Genomic DNA, 23,177 nt, shown 5'->3' with positions numbered 1-23,177 from the left:
AGACTTTTATACAAAAGTCTGCACACTAGATTAAAAAATAATCAGAATACAAGATAGAATTATTTTTCAAAATGATAAATTTTACACAAGACTAAGACTAAAAATGATGCATGCAGTAACAAATGGAGCACTTAAGAACTACCATCTTTATTCTGAATAATTTGAGACTAACCACAGTTACTTTAGCACCATGAAAAACATTAAACATTCATTTTTTACCTTCTAACAAAGCAGAACTTGAAAAACTGGAGTTAAGGCTAGCAAAACATGTATCCTTTAATATCAAAAACAACATACAAAATATGATGTCTATAAAGATGCTTAAAGATGTCGTCAATATTAGCAAACACTTTGGTATAAAATCACTCTAATCTTAGCATACGCACTTCCAAAACATTACAACTGTTGACACCACATATACAGACTAGAAGGCATACTGCACATATGCCAAAGTTTACATGACTAGAAACTCACTGGCTGGCTGGAACTCTAATGGTGCTGGGCTTGTCAACAGGGAGACACACAAAGAAAGGGTTCATTTCTCCTCAGCCATCTCTCACATTCCAGTACTACACCTCCCCTGGGGAAATGCAGAACATTTGTGCACACCCTGGCCAAAACACACTGTATTTATAGATACATTCACACACATTCTTAATAGCGGAGGGTCCTTTCTGACTTCTGTAACGCTTCCAGCTCTCCAAAGGGGAATCCAGACCCCAGATCAGGCATTACCTCTGCTCCCTGCTCAGAGGGCCCAGCTGAGCCCCTCTGCAAGCAGTGAGGTAGGGAACTGCTCCCCATGCCAGCACAGGGAGAACCCAGCTGCTTAAGCCAACCCATATGGATGACCTGAAGGATTGTAGCACTGATTCCCAACGTGACATACTCCCTTTGGAGCTGCAAGGAAGCACCTCCTGTCCCTTTGGCATGTACTACCTGAGGCAAGGCACTCAGCAGGGCACTTCTGCTTTTCAATGGCAGCGTCCCTTTTTTTACACCACGAGCCTTTGATCAAAGCGTCCATCCGGTACCTGCGAGAGCTGCCTCCAGCAAGGGTGACCCAACCTCACACCTCCCACGGCTCCAAAACCTGCCTGCTCTGCCGGGCTGTGGCTGCTCAAGGGTTTCATCCAGGGAAGGCTGGAAAGTACCACCCATATCCAATGTGGTGGGCATCAGTTTGACAATCCAGTGTCTCTGCAGGGAGGAGGGAATGTATACGCCCAGACATTATGCATGAAGTGCCAAAGGAGAACAGTGTCAGTTTGTCTGCCTCATCTGATGCCAAATACACCCTGAAGAAAGGCCACAGAACAGCTGTAGCATCTTTGACTTGTGGGAGCAATTTTCAGGGACAATAAATGGTCACTGGAAATAAAATTAGAAAAATAATTTAAATGCTAATGCTGAACAGAAAAAGACCTGGATGCAAGAAATTCTAACTACGTTATAACTTGAAGTCTGGGTTTGAGACTTGTACAGGTCTTCAAAAACAGCCAGGACAAATCCAACAGTACTTTTTTAGTTATACATTGGATACTGTTGCATAGCTGAGATGTAAATAAGAACCCAAAGGGTTTCCATTATTTCAGACTCTTTGCTGAACAGTTTTCTTAAGATCAAAAGGATCTCATACCTACTGAAAAGGTATTAAACCAATCAAACCTTGGTCAAAATTAGTATTGGTTTCAAGATCTGGTGTATTAAATGACAGCATCAGGTAGGACTGGAAATGTCACGCTGCCATTTTAAGTAAACCTCTTTCTACTCATCTTCTTCCAAAGATTTACTCTGAGAACATTCAATGAAAAGATAATTACTATGTTTATAGGATAGGAGAATAATGTCTATGGAAGGTACTCTATGAACTGTTCTCAAGAGAGAGATATATCAGAATGATTTAAGGGTCTTCTTGAATTAAGCTACTGTTTTAATGTTAGAATCTACCCCCAACAAGATTAAATCTGGCATGATTTGAGTCAGCAAAATAGGATTTCAGCAGGTTTCCCATGAACAGGTTTTCACACCTAAAAATAAATCGTTACAAAATCTTATTTACATTTATTCCATTAAAATAAAATTGAATAGTCAGGCATTTTCTCCACTTTTGCAATATTCAATATTTTTAAAAATAAATTTACTAAATAGTTGCTATTTGTGTAGGGTTTCTCATGTTTTAGTTAGTTTGGGGATTTATTTGCGGTTTTTTAAAGAGTGTCATCTAACCTCATTTTTAAAACCCTCAAGGCATACAGAATCTAGTATCTCTCAATAAGATTCTCAGTGGTTGGTCAGCCTCAGCACAAACAATTTGAGCTTGTTTTTCATCTTACCTAGCCTTAGGACACAAACACCTTATGCTTTTGTCCAGAAAAGAGCATTTGCTACTGGACATTTCCCCCACAGATACAAGCCAACAGAAAGGATGCTAACAGAGTTCTTATGCAGTAATTTGCTTTATCTCCTCTGAAAAGCCTTTCCAATTTTAGCATTGTTGCAAAACAAGCACTGGCATCAGAAATGGGTTTGTTATTCCGACACCATCACACCAGCAGAGCTTCCTTACCCCTAACTCTGCTTCCCTCTCATCCAACATCCCACTCAGTAGCCGGTTTTACCATAGGAATCACTCCTAAACAATTAGTCATTGTACCCTCCTCATGAAGCCATGGTTTTTGTGGTTTTTTTGTTTGTTGTTTTCGGGATTTTATAGATTTTATGCCATTTTAGTTACTCAAATATGAGAGTTTGGATTTTTATTTTTTTTAAACAGCATGGCAATAATTAATCCACACTATTGATATACCATTTCCGTGTCATTTGTAAAACTTAACAACAATTATTTTCTATACTCTCCCAGATAATTTACAGAGATACAGAGTAGCACGTTGGGAAGATGCCATAATACACACCAAGATACCTGGTCACAATCATTTCAAATTGCACCAGTGATTAAAAAAAGCAGCAGCTTTGTTTTTGGTATAAAACTCAGGACTAAAAACACATGAAATGCAAGATCTGTGATTAACACTAATTTTCCATTACAGAACAACAAGAAACAGGAGTCTTTTACCACACTTAGCCAACACCTTCTGCATTGCCCAAATGGAAAATAATACTGAATATCACGTTCTACAGAAACACTCCAGACAAGAGCAGCATTGGCTGTCAGCATCACTTTTGTAATGAAGGCAGTAATTTTAATTAACACTACTATGCATATTTTAATGCCTATTTTAGAAGTACTTACAATGTGCCAAAGCACAAGTTCCAATGAACCTGAAGGGACCTCGGTTTTACAGACTGGCTTTATTCACATTCCCCCCACCCCCCCCACCTCCAAGTCCCTCCACATGTGTCTTTCTAACATTTTAAGATTCAATTCTTTTAGACCTCATTCATGCAAAGTAGGGATTGAAATTCTGCTATATAAATAAGTCTGAGCTTTGGTCTACAATAATTAGGATGCTTTGCTTGATTATATTTAAAGAACTTCTGTCAGTTGCTAGATGTAAACATTAAATGCAATAGTATTGCTGTTTTGGATGGGTTTTCTGAGCAATCTACTACAACACTGGAAAAAGAAGAATGGAAATAGAAAAAACAATAAAGGTTATAATTTAAAAAAAGCAAAACAGTATGCCTCCATGGTTTATGTAAAGAACAAGAACAGTTACTTATTAAAAAAGCACTTAAATATGCATTTTGTCCAGATCACATTTAGTTTACTCTTTACTATGACGCTTTTAAATGAGGCAACAAAAATTATTGAATGGATATTAAATGGTATTAAATGGACCTGAAATAAAGAACGACTAAGTATTCCAGTGATTGCTGAACCATTTCCATGGATAAGCAATGTGATTAGAAGTGTTTTATGATAAACTGAAAAGCAGTGTTTTCATCTCAAAGTATTATGCTTTTAAACATTTTTCAGAAAAAGAAGTTACTTGTTTGACAAACAGTGCATAATACCTAAGAATACATAAGCAATGGGGACATTTAAGATGTTAAGCAAGAAATAGGACATGCAAAGACATTTATTTATATTTGAATAAAATATGGAGCCATATAACCTACAGGCAAATGAGCACAGCTATAAAGACCTGTAATAAACCTGCATGTTCACTTAGTGCAAAAATCTTTAATTGCTGAATGTTGTTTTAATAGCTCATGTATATTTCCACTTTAAAAACAACTTGGTATTGCACTTAGAATGTATCCTTTAAAGCTGTCTTGGTTTTAAGAACAAAAAAAAAGAAATCCTAACAAGTACAACAGAATAATTTGAAATTTAGTCTAATTCACAATACTGCTCCAAAGAATTAATCAGTACCGTTTCAAAACTATCTACTACTCTGAGTTTTGGCTGAAAAAAGATTTATACACATATACCTTAAAGGTATTGCCTTCACCAAATAATAATAATAATAATTTAAAAAAACTATTATTCAGCAGCTTTACTTCTGAATGTGTTTGCACTTGGAGCTTGGTTTGCCCATATTCAAAACCTGAGCCCATCAGAAATGCCATTCTTAATGTTCTTTGTCTGGGTTACTGTGAAAGGTGAATGCAAACAAGTGAGTGTTTCAACAGTTGTTTAATAATTTAGCTTTCTAAAGAAAAAATCATTTTGGCAAAAAGATGCATATTTGTGTTCATGATAGAGAATTATAAAAGACTGTAAACAGCATGAGAAACTTCAAAAAACAAATCAGTCATAAGAGCTACTACATTATCCAATATGAACACCCAGGGGTGTGCCTGCAGTGGATGGATCATAGGTACCATTGAAGAATCCCGGGTCAGTGAGGAAAAACAGCTTTCACATTTCCAGAAATCAGTTCTGATGGATTAGAAAAATATTCTCTTCACACACAGAATCACTACACTCGTACACACTAAAGCTACAAAACTTCAAATATCTTGAAAATGTGGCTTGAAATCAAATTTAAAGACTTGTCCAAAAAGTTCAATGGTATAAAAGATTCTTGTAGCAGTTTTGCAATTTGAGCAATAGTTCAAGACTTCTTCAGTATCATATATCTTCAGCCAAAAAGTAGAAATCTATCTTCAGTAGGAGGAGGTCAGATGGTACAGGGAAAAAAAAAAGAGGCATCAAAGGCCAGAATCCAGTTCTTTGACTGGCTTTTCTGTCGTGTCTGACACCAAAGTGCTTTCATTTTCCAGCATTTTCTCAGTAGTTTCTCCATCAACAGGTTTTGCTCTCTCTTTCAACTTCTGCCGTTCATGGACCCAGGGGATGAAACACAAAATAGCTCCTCCAACGAGGGGAGGGACTCCAGCCAGGTAAAATGCTACATCATAGGTGCCAAGCTTATCCCGCAGCAAACCTGGAAAGGCACGAAGTTACCACTCATAAATAAAGGGGCCTCAGGAACCTACAAAAACCAGGTCGTGGCTTCAGATGCAGAAACCCAAGAGCTGGCACAGATTATAAACCACTAGAGCCTGACAACCTGATGGCCAAACAGAGGTGTACATGTAGGTAGAAAGGTATTCCAGAGTTGATCTGGAGCAGTAATGAAGAGCTCAGTATGTCACCTCTCAACCAACTAAAAATTGCTTAATTACCATCCACTAAAAACATGCACCATCTTTCCTATTTGAAAGTTGCTCATCTGAGCTTCTCCAGCACTTGTATCTTGCCATGACTTACAGAAACTCTCCCTCTTTTGGTAACCTTTGATCAATATGCCCATTCCTCTAATTCTAGATATGCTCCATTTATTGCATCCCTAATAGCCTCTTATTAAAAAATGTGTTTTCCAATAATTCACTCTAATTGCTCTTGCCAAATTCCTCCCATTAGTCAAATTCTATTTAAGTATTAATAGCTGTAACAGTATATCCAGATCAGGAAGCACCTACTCTGTGCTGTTCCAGTTTTAAAATTTTGTCCTTTATAATGCTGCATAGTTCAATTACATCTTATGAAGTACCTTTCAGTAGCACTCACCAGACTTCAGGGTAAATTACCACTGAAAATCATCAGTGGTGAGGAATACAGCTTTAGCTATTTCTACCTCCCAAGAACTTCCAAGTTTTCATCTTCAAAACCTGTACTTTGTCAGTCTCCCACCAAAGAATGAATAAAGCCAGCGTTCCTACGCATGAGGAGCAATTAAATAGACCAGAGTCTTTATCCTCACAATGGTTTTAACATGAGCAAATTTTGGAATCCAGTTAAATTTTAGATTTTAATTTGGAGCCCCTCTGTAACACAAGCAACCAATAGGCCATCACTTACACAGCATGAAAAATGTCAGGTCCTAAATCCAACTGGAAACCTATCTATTTTTATTTTGAGGAATGTTTCATATCTGCATAACAATGAAAAAGACTGAGCAAACTTTGAAGAGCGAAGTAAATTAATAACCCATGAGCAGCAGTTAAATTCACTGTATCTTCTCAAGCACACACCGAGAAAACTTCAACATCAGTGCTCTGCACATGATACAGGAATGGGAAACACGGCCGTGCAAACATGGTAACATTTACACCTACAAACCCTGTCTACACTCACCTGCAATGGGTGGACCAACTGTCATAGGCACTGACATGAGTCCAAGCAGAAATCCAATGGCCTGGGAGACATCCTGGGCCCCAACGAGCTCGAAGGCAATCGGTGCCATAATGCAAATGAAGCACCCATCAAACAGACCCATGAAGAGACAGACAGCAACAAGAGCTCCAAAGACATTGCACAGAGGAATCATCATAGACATCAGCCCAATAAAAAAGAATGAGGCCACCTAAATATGAACAAGGAAAAAAATACAAAAACACATTGCACCAAATTTGCAAATTGTAAGGGACCAGATGAACTTCCTTACATTAGCAGTGAATTAAACTGTCTGCCTGTATTTACTTCAAAATAATCAGTCTCCATGGATTACTACCATCAGAAGTTACATAACAAGATAAAACAAACACATATAACTCATGACAGGCAAAGAAATCCCACTACCCATTTTGGAAGCTTTGAAAATGCACTTGTAATCCATCATCCTACAGTGATTGTGTAAGGTCATTCTCTCTCATTTGTGTAAGGTCACTGATTTAAGTAAAAATATCAGTATTATGAGCGGTTTTTTCAAGGTGCTTGTATTCAACAGAAGAGAAAACATTACAATTTTTCTATTAAAAAAATATCCTGATACATTGGTGTAGTCATTGCATACTTACAGAGATTTTCTAATATAACCTGAGATTATTTATTTGGTTTAGATAAAGGAATAAAACTGTCTTTCAGCAAAATTAAAAAGAAAACAAAAGAGTTTTGCCTGTGCACCATCCATGTTTCAGCATTGGAAATCAATGTCCCACCTAACCACAATAAAACACCAGGCAATCTAAATTTCTTCATGGTAACAAATACTCCAGCAGAAAGGTAGTTCTTTCCTAAGAATTTTTTATTTCCATAATGCAGTGCAGACAATCCCCACAAGATGTCTCCCTTGCTATTCATTTTAAGAGACCACATGGAGACCACCTCGTGGTTGCCAACATGAAAGTGAGCTCTAAGCTTTTCCAAAATCCCACACTAACACTGCTAGTTTCCCAAAAAATATCATTTATAAGCATGGAGAGAAAGAAATGTATATCCCCCTTCATCTCCAAGCTTCAGCATTTCCAGAAGCCAGGACTCCTTCTGCAAAATCTCCTCAACTAAGCGCCTCTTAAATTCCCATGGCCATACCCCTGGTGTACTGCGCGCAGAACACATTTGACACCAAATTAGTGCCTGTCAAAGATCAAGATATCCAAAATCCTTAATAGAGAAACATGGGTTAATTTTGTCCCCTTTCTACAACCATTATGAAATCAGGCAATAAAGCAGAGAAAGCAGAATCTAGAGAATTCCCAAAGGTTCTCACTCACATGCTAATGATCAGTAATTTCTTTCATTTCCAGCTGAAAACAGCCAGCAGGAAACAGACATTCTCTTAGCACTAAAAACAAAAATCACAGATTCATGAACTTTGCACCAAAGGCTCCTAGTATCAAAAACCATACACTGAGTTTCCTAGAGTTTTGAAACTTCCCAAATTTGAATCTCCAATCGGTTAATTCTGCTTACTTATTAACGGTACCCAAAACCAAATCCTTCAGAATACACAGTTCTGAAGGAATATAGAAACAATAAAGACATACCTGTAAATAAATTTTTTTTGCACCAGGAATATAATCTGCAACTCTGCCAAAGACCAATCTGCCAACACCTGAAGTAATGCCCAGACATAGCAGAAGCACTTCTTCTGGCACGCTGTCACCAAATCTGTCTTTTACATGATTCATCTGTTTTAAAAGAGAAAATAAATTTGCTTTAGAGTTAAAAGATAGACCTTGGAAAACTTGAGTCAAATAGAAGTAATCTGTCATACTTACAAACTCAGCTACAAATGGGCATCTGACTTACTCTGCTTTTACAGATTTTAAAATGCAGTATTTAGTGCAGTACAATAAAAACAATCTGAAATGTGTTGTTGCTTTAACCACAATTAATGAACTTAATTCAGGAAAACAAGAAGGCTCTAATACAAAAAAAAAAAGCAAAAACAACCAAAGTGTTCTCTCCAACCACTCTCAATTTACTAGTCATAGATTCAAAGTAACACAGAAGCCCCAGGGGCTGTTGCTTCCCTGACTGGGGCTCTCTCAGGTGTGCAGGACTGAGTGATTAATGGGAATCACTGCAATGCTGCTCTGTGCATTAAGACAGACACACAGGCTACCACACTTGCAACATAGCTCAGGGCAGGAGCAAGCAGCAGAGAGCTGGAGACCAGACAGTGCAAGCAGAAGAGGCCCTCCAGAATGTCTCATCCCAACATCCATAATGTCCAGGGGCAAGGAGGAAGAGAGGCAGAAACCAGCTGCAGTTCCAAACACAACAGCAAGCACTCACTCCCACGAGAGGGTGCAGCTACAGCAGCAATGAACACAGAAGAATGATTTACCAGCCACTTCGGCCTGAAGATCTAAAGCAACTGATCAATGCTCCTGGCAGCAGGCCATCAACCACAACAGGATGAACTACCAGTGTCAGTAGTTTCAACTTTTCAAGTCACGTTAAAAAAAATATATATATATATCACCAGACTGGCTTGATGGATTTGGATTTTTTCTATATTCTCTCTACTTCCACAGTGGTTTTTGTTTGTGGGTTTTTTTGGTTTTGTTGTTGTGTTTTTGGTGCGTTGTTGTTGTTGGTTTTTTTTTTTTTTTTTTTTGGGGGGGGGGTTGGTTTTTTAATCAACCTCAAAGACCAGAAAATTATCCACAAGAGATTTTTTACACTATTGCTTTTTGGAACATGCTTGGCAATACCAAATATGACAAAGTGGGCACTAGAAGATCATTTGCACAGTCCTGCAATCTCTGTGCTCGTAAGTAGTTCTGAACAAGAAAAGTAAAACAAGTAAAAACAAGTAAAAGCTCAGAGGTGTGAAAGAGCAAACAGAAGAAACTGATTTTAAGTAAAGATGTAGTAAGAACACTTGAGAGACAAGGTAACCTGACAGGCTGATATCACTGAAAACCAGAGAACCCTTAATTTCCTATCTATAAAATGAAAAAGTTCCATTTTTAGTAAATACTTACAGAGCAAAATAGTCTAGATTCTTTCCTGGCCAGAATGTTAATATACAAGCTAAACCCGTTTTTCCAGCAAGAAAACAGGACTTGCTGAGTAAGAACAATTTTCTTAAGTATAAAATCTATTGGGTTTTTTTTTAATGTCACAGAATGCCTATTGAATCTAATATTAATTTGTCCAATATAACTGATTTTGTAAGAAAAAAAAAAAGAGGTGGTTTATTCTAGTTTTAAAGAAAAACTTCTAACTTAAATTGAAGACAGGTGCTTGCTCTGTTTTTTTCTTTGCTTTGTAAGACACATTTGGGAACAGAATCTGATGCCATTTTTTCATTTGAAATGACATTTAAACATAAAAGATAAGCTATTCTACTTATTCCCTTTCTGCCAAAGGTGAGAAAAGAAAAAGCTGACAGTTTTCCCACCCCTACCTTTACGTGCCTGTCAACACCTGCTGGCCCTGCTGGTGAGATAAGCCAAGGTGTTCTTTACAATTTTTGTCACCTGTTCCACTTCCAGGTTTCTGCAGCCTCTAGACTGTTTAATTAGCAGGCCTGATCCATCCGCTCCCTGGAGGCTTTTCAAGGGGCAAGATAAAGCTCTACATCTAGATAACTATTAACCCTGCACCTGCAACTGAGTAACTGGATTTCTCAAAGTAGCACAGGGGGTGAAACACTGCCACTCTTAGATCAAGGAGGGAAAATACTGAATCAATTAACTCCTTAAGCAAGAAAATAACCACTACTCATCCCAAACTTCAAATATCTAAATTAGTATTTATTTTTGTAGCCTTCACTGTTCTTAAGCACACCTATAACCTTAAAGAAAGCTTCCAACTAGACATAAGGAGAAACATTCTCCTCAGGAAGGCAGCGGCACAGGCTGTCCAGGGAGCTTGGTTCACTCTTTCCTTGGAGGTTTTTTCAGGACCAAGCGCACAAAGCCCCTGAGCAAACCTGGCCTGATCTCTCAAAGCTGATCCTCAGATCCTTAACAGCATAGTCAATCTTCAGTGACACAGTCACCAAGTAAGCTGTAAGCAACAGCAGTATTAACTGTCTGAAAATACAGGGATTCAGGACTAATTCAGTACTGCAATTATAACTCTACGTTAAATATATTTATGAAGTAGCTCAAGCAAGATTCAGTTTTCCACAGCCTTTTATCTGTTAGAACTACTCAAAAATCCCACAACGAGCAATTGCTTGTGAACCCTCTCGGGCATTAATGCTCTCATCCTTGCAGAACTATACAGGTTGTAATTATACAGCTCTTCAGACATTGTCTACAGCAGCCAAATGGGGACCCAGGCACGCAAAGGCCAAAGCATTTCACTGTCTGCTGTGCCTGTTCTCAGTAATGTAGCTGCCTCTTCATTCAGGGCTGTGTGCATGCCGAGTTGCAGGTCTGATGTTTCTGAATGTAGAAAAGACCTGGTTGGTTCATGCAAAATTACAGTCCAGAGTAGCATGGCGGCTTCATTATTTAAAAATGTAATTTATCTTTGTACAACCCAGTTTTCCAAATCCAGATATAGGCAATGGAGACTAGAACTGAATGCATCCTTGGCACCAGCATTCTGCTTTATACCTGTGCTCTCTACTATCAGGGTAACACACACAGATCTTGTTGTCCAAATTCTCATTACTGTTAGAGTGAGACTAGAAGAAATATCAGCCACTTGGTAGTGGCTGGAATGCAGTCTTGGTTGACCTCTCCGCAACCAACCAAGACCCAGCTTTTCCTAAGACCTTCCCTTCACTGCACACACATTTCAGCTACATTCACGCCGTGAATCAAAGACATCAATCTAAGCAAAGCTGTAGCTCCTTTTTTTTCCAAACACAACCTGAATCTGAAAGAAGTGGTTATGAACTAGTAAGAAATAATTCTGTCAACCACTTTCTTCGCATGAATATTCCACTTCAGGGATTCCCAACCAAGCAAAGCTTTAGTAGGCTAAATCCAATAGTCTCTCTGACCAACAGAGATGGCCAACAGCAATATGTAACCTAGGAAACTCAAAGCACATTAAACCCACAATTTTCTTCAATTACTGATGCAAGTCCTGATGTCTGACACTTTCACTGAAAACAAGTGTAAGGCTAAAAGGAAATGCTTACAGAGTACTGCTGGTACCATTCGTATACTGGAGATATTTTTCTAACTGCTCCAAATTAAGTTTCTTGAAAGAGCTGAGGGGGTTTGGAAGCCTAGAAGATAAGGGGCTCATGTGCATGTCTCAAACACTGATAGCCAGATAGCTGTGGAGCCAACCAAGGATTGCTGGTAATAACATACTGTGAAAAAGAACAGGATGTGGCTGGAGAAGGGGACCATACAGAGGCAGGGCAGCACTCTTCCAGGACAAATGTCCTTGTTCTGGCTCCTGGAGATAAGCACAACAGAATGGTGCAAGGACAGGAATGAGGATAAGAAGCCAGCATGGATTGTAGGGGGGGAATCAAGACCAAAGAGCCCTGAAACCCCCAACCAGTTTCCAGGAAGGTCTGCAAGAACAGACCGTGCATAAGTTTCTCACTTTCTATGCAACTTAGTTATCTCCAGGGCAGAGAGAAGTGGCCCCACCAAGTCCAGGTGGCACCCTGGCCATCCATCATCTGGATCAACACTGTAGCCAGGACCGGTGATCTGTTTCTTTGCAGTGAACAGTGCTGGATGATTGGAAGTTTCAGAAAGTGCTAAAAAGTGGAGCATAAGGTAACTCTGGATAAGTCACAGTTTATTCTCCAACATATGGACTCAACCACAAAAATGGGGGGGTAAGGATGGCGAGAAACAGAAAAAGAAACTTGGTTTGCCAGCAAGCTTTATGATACCGGGTACCAGGAAGAGCATTTAATGCAAATACATTTCTGGTCCAGACTCTACCAAAGAAACTTTTACTGATGAGCAAAAAACCAGCAAAACAAGCCAGCAACTCCTGAACTTCTACAGAAAAGATGATCTTCATGTTAAGAGACAGAAATAGAAATAGCATTACTAATACTTAACAGGGATCCATTTTTAAGGGAGTGCCAATATCCCAAGTTAATTTCTATGAAATGTGACTGTAGCTGCCTTCACATGACAAATATGCATATACACATCTTCAAAAAATTCCTGCTGACACACTTGCCCCAACAGTGGTAATAGCTCTTTTTATCTCTTGTCAATTTAAACTATGTAAAGAACAAGGAGAAAATTAAATAAGGTGATTTATTACATGTCAATAGGGAAATTTTCTCTTATTCCACTGAGTAAAGCAGATTAAACATAATAATTCATACATCATGAAGATTCAGAACAAGCATCATCTGAATTTCTTAAGTAAAACTGAACACAACAGTTAACAGGTTAACTGTTAAGCCTATTTAACATAAAAAACCCCAAGCATTTAAAATTCAAAAAGACTCAAGGCTGACAGTTACACAGTTAAAATGGTTTTGCAGGTTTTTTTTTTCCAAAAACAGCAAGTCCTGAAGCCATATGCCCTAAATAAAAAAAAAATTTACAAATTTCGTAACTGTTAGTGTTATCTTAAAGAGTATATGAAGGAAACCAATGGCTTGGTGTGGCTTGAGCAGCAGCAGCAAGAGATAAGGCATACACACATCTTTGGAAGCTCACAGTGACTGAGCACAAGAATGCAGAATAAAGCCAGGGATCCACAAGAACTGAAGTGTTATGTACACAAGGGACAAGAGTTAAATTGTTGGATAAAACTTACCCTTTTAAAACATTTTTTAAATTACTCCTATTTGTGACTACAATCCATAATTTACAGTCTCTGTTTCTTGTGGCCTACAGCAGTGTTTCCAGGGCCTATTTTACTCTCGAAACTCAACTATGTCCAAAATCAGCTACTATCAGCACATCCTAGAGACTTACAGGTCAATCACATTAATTTGAATTTCCAGAATAACAGCAGAAAAGGAAACAAAACCAGAACGATTTATAAACATCTAACAGGTAACATCACAAACTAAGGATCAACACAGATTTGTGGGGGGAAAAAAGAAAATGAACAAACAACCCTAATTTCTCTAAATTCTCTCTGCTACATGGTAGGTAGCAAACCTGGCCTACACAGGGAAGGGCAGATGTAACAAATCTTGACTTTGGCCAGCATTTAGGAATTCTCTCAAACATAATTCTTATGAGCTAGTTTAGAATACATGTCTAATACAAGAATAATAATAAAATACATCAATTCAGGACATGACATGACCTTTATGTACTGCTCAGTAACAGTAAGGCCTCAGCTGATTTTTTTATGTCCTGTTTTGTTCACTACTCATTATTACATGGACCATGTGTACAGAATACAGAAGAAAGACCTGGCAACAAACAAATTTTATAAGCATGGCTTGTGGAAAAGTATTTTTAAAAAGAAATATTTTAAAAGGTCCTACACCAAAGTAAGCTGGTACTGAAAAAAAACTTGGTAAATTGGATACCTCCAAGTCCTATTTTCTATGATTCCCAAAGTGTTTTCTTGGATGTCTTAGAATAGTCACAGATACATACTTACTGAGTGTTACAACTTAAAAATGCTTCACTTAGTTCTAGCTTGGTAAAACGCTGCTGCACATTTGATTAAAAGGAAACCTATGACTGAAGGAAGCAATTTTCTAACATTACCACTTACATTACACTAGTAAAAGCTTAAGTCATTCTTTTCAAATCCTTGCGGCTAATGTAATAACATGTTATCACTTTACAACTTCTGTAATTAAAACTGAGTACATTATATGATATGCTATGATTAAGAAATTATGGAATATCAAAACAATGGATTAGGACAGCCTGTACAAATACTGTACAATGCTACTGTCATGTCCTAAGAGAGGCTGACCTCCTTGCTCAACAACAGCATCTGTGCTACTTATATCACATCTCTTAGGACCAGACTCCTTAAACCATATGACCTAGGCAAGTAAAACCTAAACAGATTCTCTATTCAACCACCACAGAATTCCCAGGGCATCCGTAGCACTTCACTATTAGAGATGTACTTGTGGACATGGTCGCAATCCCCTCAGCTTTCACAAACCTGGGTGAAGCACCTGACTCATTCTACTGGGGAACAGCAGAAAGCTCTCAAGTGTCTCAATTCTTCAAGAAAGTCCCAAATACACTGCCAAGTACCTACACCAGGTCAGGGCCTTGAGAAATTGAATCAAGTAGCCAAATTTTCATTTAAATCCCAACAAAAAGATAACAGTGATAGTCTCTCCTCCTCATACAGAGTTACAGTCTTTACTCAGGATACAGACATTTATGTTCCTTTTTTTTTTTTCTGCCTGGAGCAATCCAAAACCACCTCTCCTTTTTCTAGGAAATATTCTGCTCAGCAGTAATGACAAATTTAACTCAATCATCAGAAAAGAACCTGAAAAATAGCTCAGAGCTTGACAATTACTGCAATCAAATAGAAAGCTAGGTTCTGAGATCTCCTCAATGGAAGATTCAAAACACATGGTAAGAAACTCACAAGTCTGATTAGGACTTAAAAAGCAAAGAGATTTTCCATACAGCTCCTCTTGGAGCAGGAACTGGACACAAAAGGTGGTGTGTATATAAGTGAAGGAATTTGGCAATGAGTTTTTGCTACTTTGTATGAAGACAGCAGGGCAAAACCAGCTGTGATCTCAGGGTTCTGGGCACATGAAGAGTTTGAAGAGCTCAGTTCAAGTCAAGATGTTTCAAGCATCCAAAGACAGGATTTTGAGTTTACCATTAAAACAGCATTAAAACAAACTAAAAAAAAAAAAAAAAAAAAAAGGTTAACTCACTTTGCAATTTACTCTGACTTTGAACTGTATGCTCCATCTGCTATCAGAATAGTTTGTATTGTGCCAGAGTACATGAAGTAGTGTACTGTTAGAGACTGATACAAAGGAAATCACAGTGAAACTCAGACCTTTCAACCCGCCAGTATTGCACAGACCTGAGGAAGACTGCTTTGCTCTTAACCTTCAGGGTCACTACTTAGTTTGTGCCTGAGCATACCTGCTACCTAATTTATTTTTAAAACTTTTGTTTATTTTTACTTATAAAAAAAAAAAAAACCCAGAAAACCTTTGCTTTATTCTTTTTTGTTTCTGTTCTTTCTGTACCTATATTATCTATTTATCTTCAGTACTTATTTGAAAAACACATCTAAAATATGCTTTCAATAGCAATTACAAGTATAAAGTAGGAAATAATTTCTTTCTTTTCCCACCACCACCCCCAACATCCAAAGTGGATGATCTAACCAAGAATAAATACTGCCAGGTCAACATTAAGGAATACTGGAAAAGAAATGGGTGCACAGGATAATGACAGAAGTGGGAAAATAGAAGTGGAATAAAGGGGGAAAATTTCACTAACCTGGGCAGTCAAACTGCAGCAGATGTTGAGATCTGAAGGGAGATAAATGCAAAGATTAGAAAAGCAAGTAAAGCATGGGGAGCCACTGAAGACTTTGGGTCTCAGAGATATCTGCTTAATAATTACATCAGACCTTTAGAAAACCAGTGTCTTGTTAGTCTTCCATTGGAGAAAGAAATCTGATAGATTAAGTGGATGAGGAAAGTAAGGATGCTAAAATCAACAGCTATACCTAGTTTTAGCTTTTTTAGATTACCTACAGTATAGAGAAACCTGTTCGACACACAATTACTGTTAGTACAGGACATAATTTAAAAGATACTTTCCTACCATTACAAGACTAACAGCAGATTCTGGGAAATAAAAGACATTTTAGACTTCAGACAAATGATTGATGTAGGAGATCTGAAGAAATGAAGAGGTTTCTTGAACAGCAATCCACAAAAGCAAGTGAATGGAGTGATGGAGGCTGTTTTATCCAGTTTGAGTAAAAAAAATATCCAGACACACCCATTAGATATTAAGCATTATTTTACACAACATTCTAAAAGGAGCAAATTTATGACCTAATACAGGTGGTTCACAAAACACAGATAGTACTTACCTTATGAGAACTGATGTGTTATTGCCTCACAAGATGTGTTATGTGTATGCATTTACTGTGGATATGCAAATTCTGTATGTTAAAGTTTAGAGATTTTTGGTTCCTAGAAGCCTTATGGTATACATCAGACTCTTCACCATGCTCTGCACTCAGACATAAAGGAAAACATTTAGCTCTGTGCTTCCATTTGTCTCCACTGTGGAATCCAGGAGCATAAGAATTAAAGGGAGGAGAGAGGTGTAGGATTAGGACTTTACATACAGTGCAAAACCTGAACAGCTTCACATATTGCAAGGTAAATCCTTTCTACTATGGCTCCTTGGGTAAGTCTCCCACTGCAGAGAACACAGAGCCACTGCCACTGTCTGTGGACAAGGGCAGAAATTAAAACATTCATTTCTCAAATGAAGATATGTAATTTAGAGATGTCACATCTGACAACATTTAGGGAACACAACATCAGTGTGTTCTCCCCTCAGGAGAGGTTTGAAGAGTTACAGAAATATTTGTAAGCAATGGTATGGATGATGATTAGGGTCTTGTTGGGCAGAACATCGAATATTGCAGTGAGATTCATCCTGACTATCATAGCTTATCCCAATATGGCAGCTCAGATCTGCCTGAACAATCTTAGGTAGTTTCTATACCCCCTTCATATTTTTCCAGTATAATTCTTCCTAACAACCCAAAGTTTTCACCTGAGGAGAGTGCAGTTTACAAGTGGAAAATGTCAATTTTTCTTAATAGGCAGAATAGATAGAATATTTTGTCCTGAAAAAGTTTCAGAAACTTGCGGAGTACATGGAAGTAAATACAGCTTTCCAACTACATAGCAAGAATTTCAGACAAGTTCCTAGGCAAACTGTGACTACAGAGGATCTCACAAGAACTTGGCTCTTCATTTCTCCAAGCTGATTGCACAAAACAGCAGTTTTTATTGGCACATATTCTAGGGGGCAAAGGTTCAAACACACTGAATTTGCACAGCAGAATCTGATCTCTTATTAACTAAAACAAGGCACATCACTGATACAGAGTGAGAAATAGGCAGAGACAAGCCAAAATAGGTAGCTCATAAAGAACAGAGCTGAAGGCCAAGTCATCCTCAAGGCTCAATTTAAAAAGGTACTGCAAGGTGATAAAATAGCTGTAGAACAGTTAAATCACACAAAAGACACAGAACTTACACTACAGAACAGAAGGTGGGGGGGAGGAATCAAATCTGGCAAAAAAAGTCTGTGTCATCTATAATCCATATCAGCAAGTCCTCCTTGTTAATTACGATATTTCTAAAGCAAAAAAGACTACTTTTCTTATCTAAAGAGCAGGAACAAAATGGATGTTCCAGCAAAAGATAGGAAGCATGGACCAATAGACAGCACTACCTTTTTTGTCCAAGGACAGACTATATGGCATAGCACTAGACTCAGCAACTTCAAAGTGACACAAGATCTGGAGACAGACACAGCCACCCAGAGGACAGACTAATATTTATCCAAGTTGTCTGATTTTGCAATGCAGCCAAGAAAATAAGTTTGTTTATACACATGAAAAAGTTCTTATGACTAACATGTACTCAACAGCGACTCTAACCAGCTTCATGACTCTCCCATGAATAAAATTGCTTGGAAGCATCTTTACTTTTCATTCTGAGACACATTGTCTTTCCAAGAATCTTAGAGCAGAGTCCAAGGCGATGCTTTGTTTCTCAGCAGCAGTGTCTATCTTTTCTTTCCCTAAGCATTAGGTCTGCAATCTGCACTTCCCTGTTCCCTGGAGGTCCAGATGAACCTATTCCTGGCACATGCAGATTACAGAGAAGCAATGAGGCATTGAATCTTCAGCATCTATCTATGGAGAACATTAAATCCAGTACTTATTTGCCTACCAAGACAGATTCTAAGAAAGCTGTTGGAAAAAATGGCCGCACACAAACCATTTTTTCATCTCTTAAACATGAAGCCAACAGACAGAGAACACGTGCACTCCACATAGCTACTGCTAACCAAAAATCTCTACATATGCAAGTATGTACCCACTGTGGAATAGGAGCATGGATAAGCATCAAAAGGAAAAGTCAGATTTACACAGTAAATTAAGAAATAGGCAGCAAAGCAAGGTGAGAAATACTGAAATCTTTTTCCTGAGCTATTCTGAAGTTTTAAGACTACAGTCAGTGTCATGGTAACTTTCACACTGCATATCAATTAATGGGTAGCTTTGTATACAAGCCTGCAGCCTTAAACCATAAGCCTAATTTTCAAATATATCTAGTCATTCTCTAGGAGTATTTTCTTCATAACAAAAACTTAGAAAGAAACTTTATCAAGACACATTTTTATTGCATTATCTACCATCCAGTTGTTTTGGTTTTTTTTAAGTAGAACACATAATAAGTATGTGCACTATTTTGTTCAACTACTTGGTTGTTAAATTCAGTTTTTCATCCTGCAAGTTGTCAAATACTATAAATAAGGCAAGACCTATCATTAGCAAGAGGCATTTAATAAAGTAACTGCTAAATCCAAACCATACTTGTGAACACCCCAAGACAAATTCCTACAGGACTGAAACACTGCACTGAAAGTATTAAGATGGTATTCTCAGTCCTAGCAGTATTCTTCATAGTGGCTGAATACTGCTACATCAAAACAACACAATACTGGCTCCCTTTTTGTAAGTGTGTCATAATCAATATTTTCCTAAATTCATACTGAAACCTGGTAACGACTTTAGTCACTGCTTAGAGAAGATTAGGCAGTGACAACATCCATTTTAAACAGTATTTTTTTCACCCTGCTAAATAAAGCACAAAAAGCAACCACATCTTGTAAGCTACCGAGCACATGACCTTGTATCAAATTTTAACAGAAATGACCCAACAAGCTCCTAAGAATTAAGGATGCATGATCCAGATTAAGTAGGTTTTAACGGTAAGAGAACAACACTAAACCCTTAACATCAGACTGCTGAAAACCAGAAGTTCTCTATTTATTATCGAAACAAGCACAGGACAAGTGGCACAGAGACTATGTATACTTTCTTTCAAATAACTTCATCATTTACTTGTGAGACAGTCTTTACTAAAAAACACTTGGAAAGAGCTTTTTCCACTAATTCCACAGATTGCTGTTGTAAATTCACAATTTAAACCAAAATAGACTAAACAAGGATTTTATTTGTCTGTCTGCCTACTTTAGAGAGGCATCAAAAAAAAAAATTTCAATCACTAGTTTGGATTGGTTTTAAAATTGAGAGGAATAACAACCATTTGATTTAGTAATCTTATGACTTATCAGTTCGTTCTTCAACAATCTCAATTCATGCTGAAAGTATATAATAAACAAGTCAAAACTTATTTATAGTCTTTATAACCCAATTCTCAAGTCACATGTAACGGAACACCTATTAACAGAATTTGACACCAAGTAAACTGGGATAAGGAAAGCTCCCCCCTTTTGGTTCTCCCTTGCAAGAGCCAAAAGGAATCTGATGCCTGATATCTACCAGTCAGGATTCACGTCAAGGAGCTGGCAAGAGTTACCAGTTCCTATCTAGCATGCCATATAATCAATTTGTTAATGCATTTAATTTTAATTAGAGCCTACTTAATGAGCAGGTTGTTTCTTCGGTTTTAACAGCTTTTACTCCACATAGCAAATCCAGTGTAGAGAGTTAAACTGCAAAGACTTGGCTAATTCTGTTATTCCAATACCCAAACATGTTTTTACTTCTTTCTTACTACAGGTTTCACAGCATGTATTCTCCTTTCTAACAGGCTGCAGAAAATGCAAGAGGCACGAACAGAGACCGGGGCTGGCCCAGAAGCACACAGAGACCCTGGCTGGGACCTCAGGAGCTCCTGTGCAGTGCCAGGCTGGCAGACAGTGACTCCAGACAGTGACCACAGCACACCCAGCCTGCAGCCCCCAGCCACCACGGGCCGAGCGGTGACACACAAATACCCCAACCCGCAGGATCTGTGCCACCTGTGTGTCATCACATGGTCAAGAGCAGCCATTCTGGCAGAAGCTGTCTTTCCAGGTGGGAAAAATGGGACTTGGTGAGTACAGGTACCAGGTCAGAGGGCTAAGAGATTCAGAGGGCATGACACTCACTGTATAAGTATTTTTTTCTTATGGCACTTGCAACCAGCATCCCTGTCTAGCAGTCTGGCTGCTCTCAGCCCCCCCAAACACTGGGAAAAATTCAAGAATTTTAGCATAAAGAAAGCTGTCACTTGTCTAAGGATCATATTTCCAGTATTACTAGAGTTTTAAAAATACAATAAACAAACTAAACAATCGTAGCTTTCATTTTCAAAAGCTGAGGAAAGTAGTCTTTGGTTTGGTAAATGAACCTTATTTTTTCTTATAGCCTTTGACTTATTCGTAAGTACATACTTCTGTGTACTTCTGGAAGTACATAAAGTGTGGCTTTTTTATCAAAAGCAGAAAAAACTAGGATAAAAAACATCCAGAGCTATCCACTTGAGCTGAGGTATCTGTGTTGAAGGGCACAATCCATGCTGTGCCTTCACAAACACTGATCTATTCACTTTCTCAAATACTGATCCACAGGGACTTGAAGAAAAATTAAGTATTTAGATACAAGTAAATTAAAATGAAAACTTGTGGGTTTCAGGGAGAGGTTTTGACAAGAGTTATTCAGTCTAAATTTTACTAAGAGCTGGTGAAGCTTCCCCTCTCAAAGGGGGCATACAAAGCACGCATCTGTCTACCGTTGAAGATTTTATGTTATAAACATTTAAGCATCATGATTTCTCTGAAACTCTGAGCAAAAAGAGTATCTTCATATAATTTTGAAGTAATCTTTAAAATATTAGATTCTAGCAGTACACTGGAATAAGTTTTATAGTCTTACCAAACACTATATCAGAAACACTCTCAATCAAATTGTTTTCCTATACTGGAGTTTTATTTCATAAACAGAATTTGTGCCGATCTGATATGGAGGAAGGAAAAGCACTCACAGGAGTGAGAGCACCCTATAAAAATTATATTATTATAATAAGTTTTGTTCTCTACAAGTCAACTAGCTGCTTTAGTCTGATTTATAAACAGGAAGCAGTAATACAAGCACCTTCATAAAAGAAATCACAAGCTTTTTGCTCAACAAGTATATTTTAGAAGTTCTTTCTGCCTGCTTGTATACCCTTATTCTTCAGCTCTCTGCAAGCATTAAGAATCATTTATTACCTATCCAATAGCTTATTCCACAACACTTGACTTCTACTCCTCTAAAGATCATTTTATTTCGAAACATCTCTACAAAGCTTATGGGGAAATAGCACAAGACGTCATCTGGATTGTATAGTCCTTCAAAATAGTCTAATTTGAAGAGTTATACAGTAAGATCTACATTATTAAAAACTAAGTTACAAGAACTAACCATTCATAAAAGTCAGTTTACAGCTGCTCAAAAACACACTAGCCCCCACCATAAGGTAATTTTAAAAATAAATAAATGATGCAGAGTCAGTAATCTAACCAATTACCAGAAAGCTGTGACAACCACTTGTTATATTGCATTGATGCCATGAAGATTTTTTGCCTTTTCTTTTATACCCCTGTTACACCTTTTTACAACTTCTGTATTCCTAGTGCTTTTTGCCTACATTCTTGGACTTGTTTGTCAAGCTAAGAGACTAAACATTTTAGAAGCTTCGTAGCTAGGGATCAGTGTGCCCCAGACCCCAAGGTCCTCTCCAGAACACATTCTGTAAACTGAGATAGAACCATCCAGGGGAAGGTTCCTTGGGGAGGGGGGCTCACTTGAGCCTCTCATTGGAGAATCTTTGATAGATATGCTAATTAGTAAAACCTATAATGTTATACCCAATCTTTGAGGAGGGACTCGGGGGAGTGCATTTTGGTGCATATGACCTGGACGTGTGCACCTAAGGATCCTTAAAATAAATACTAAGGTAAAATCCCTTTTCCCCTTCTAACTGTGTGTGACTCTTGATTTTAAGACCAGGAAAAGGCATCGCATAAAGAATGGCTTTTAAGGCACGGAAGATTTTTTGACAGAAGATATTTATTATCATTAATCCCACTGTTCTATCATGGGTGAATAATGAATACTAACATGACCCTTCTGTTTTCATACTGAGTTCTACTAGCCCATACTCTACCAAAAACTCTTACTATGAGGATGTGTAATGGTCTAAAAGGAGTGTCTCATTGGGGTCTGTGGGCTTTTTCCCCACCTTTCCCTTTTAATCCTTATGGTTTACACCACTTCAGTTTAGAGAGCACCACCAGCAAGCTGCTCAAGAATAATTCACCGTTTAAGCAGTGCAATGTGTGTCAGCCAGCCTGATACAATACATGCATCTCCCCGTTGCACCTTAATGTCTTAGTTTAGGAGTGTACTACAGAAAAAAAAAATGCAAGGGAAACAAGTTAACTCCAGTAGATGTACAAGAAATGGCTAATTAACACCTTCCCCATCACCAGAAGCCAAAGTTCCATCAGCTGCTGTAGACAGCAGTAAAACACAGCTCGCCTGGCAGCTGGGACAGGGTAAGAGGAGCAGTCATATT

The 23,177-nt window shown here is 38.1% G+C and overlaps 1 protein-coding gene across 1 annotated transcript in view; it reads right to left on the bottom strand.

The window, feature by feature from the left end:
• Positions 1-127: 127 nt before the first annotated feature.
• The window catches only part of SLC16A10 (solute carrier family 16 member 10), a 69,508-nt gene continuing 46,458 nt past the window's right edge, over positions 128-23,177 (bottom strand). The window contains exons 4-6 of the mRNA XM_032101491.1: positions 8,182-8,325; positions 6,551-6,779; positions 128-5,357 (exon numbers count right to left, since the gene is read on the bottom strand). Of these exons, the coding sequence (XP_031957382.1) occupies positions 5,122-5,357; positions 6,551-6,779; positions 8,182-8,325 (609 nt within the window). The 3' untranslated portion in view covers positions 128-5,121. The remainder of the gene's footprint in view (positions 5,358-6,550; positions 6,780-8,181; positions 8,326-23,177) is intronic.

This window comes from Corvus moneduloides, chromosome 3 (genome assembly GCF_009650955.1).
Source record: "Corvus moneduloides isolate bCorMon1 chromosome 3, bCorMon1.pri, whole genome shotgun sequence".
Lineage (NCBI taxonomy): Eukaryota > Metazoa > Chordata > Aves > Passeriformes > Corvidae > Corvus > Corvus moneduloides.
Note: the sequence above shows the minus strand (reverse complement) of the source record. Positions and strands in the feature narration are given on the sequence as shown.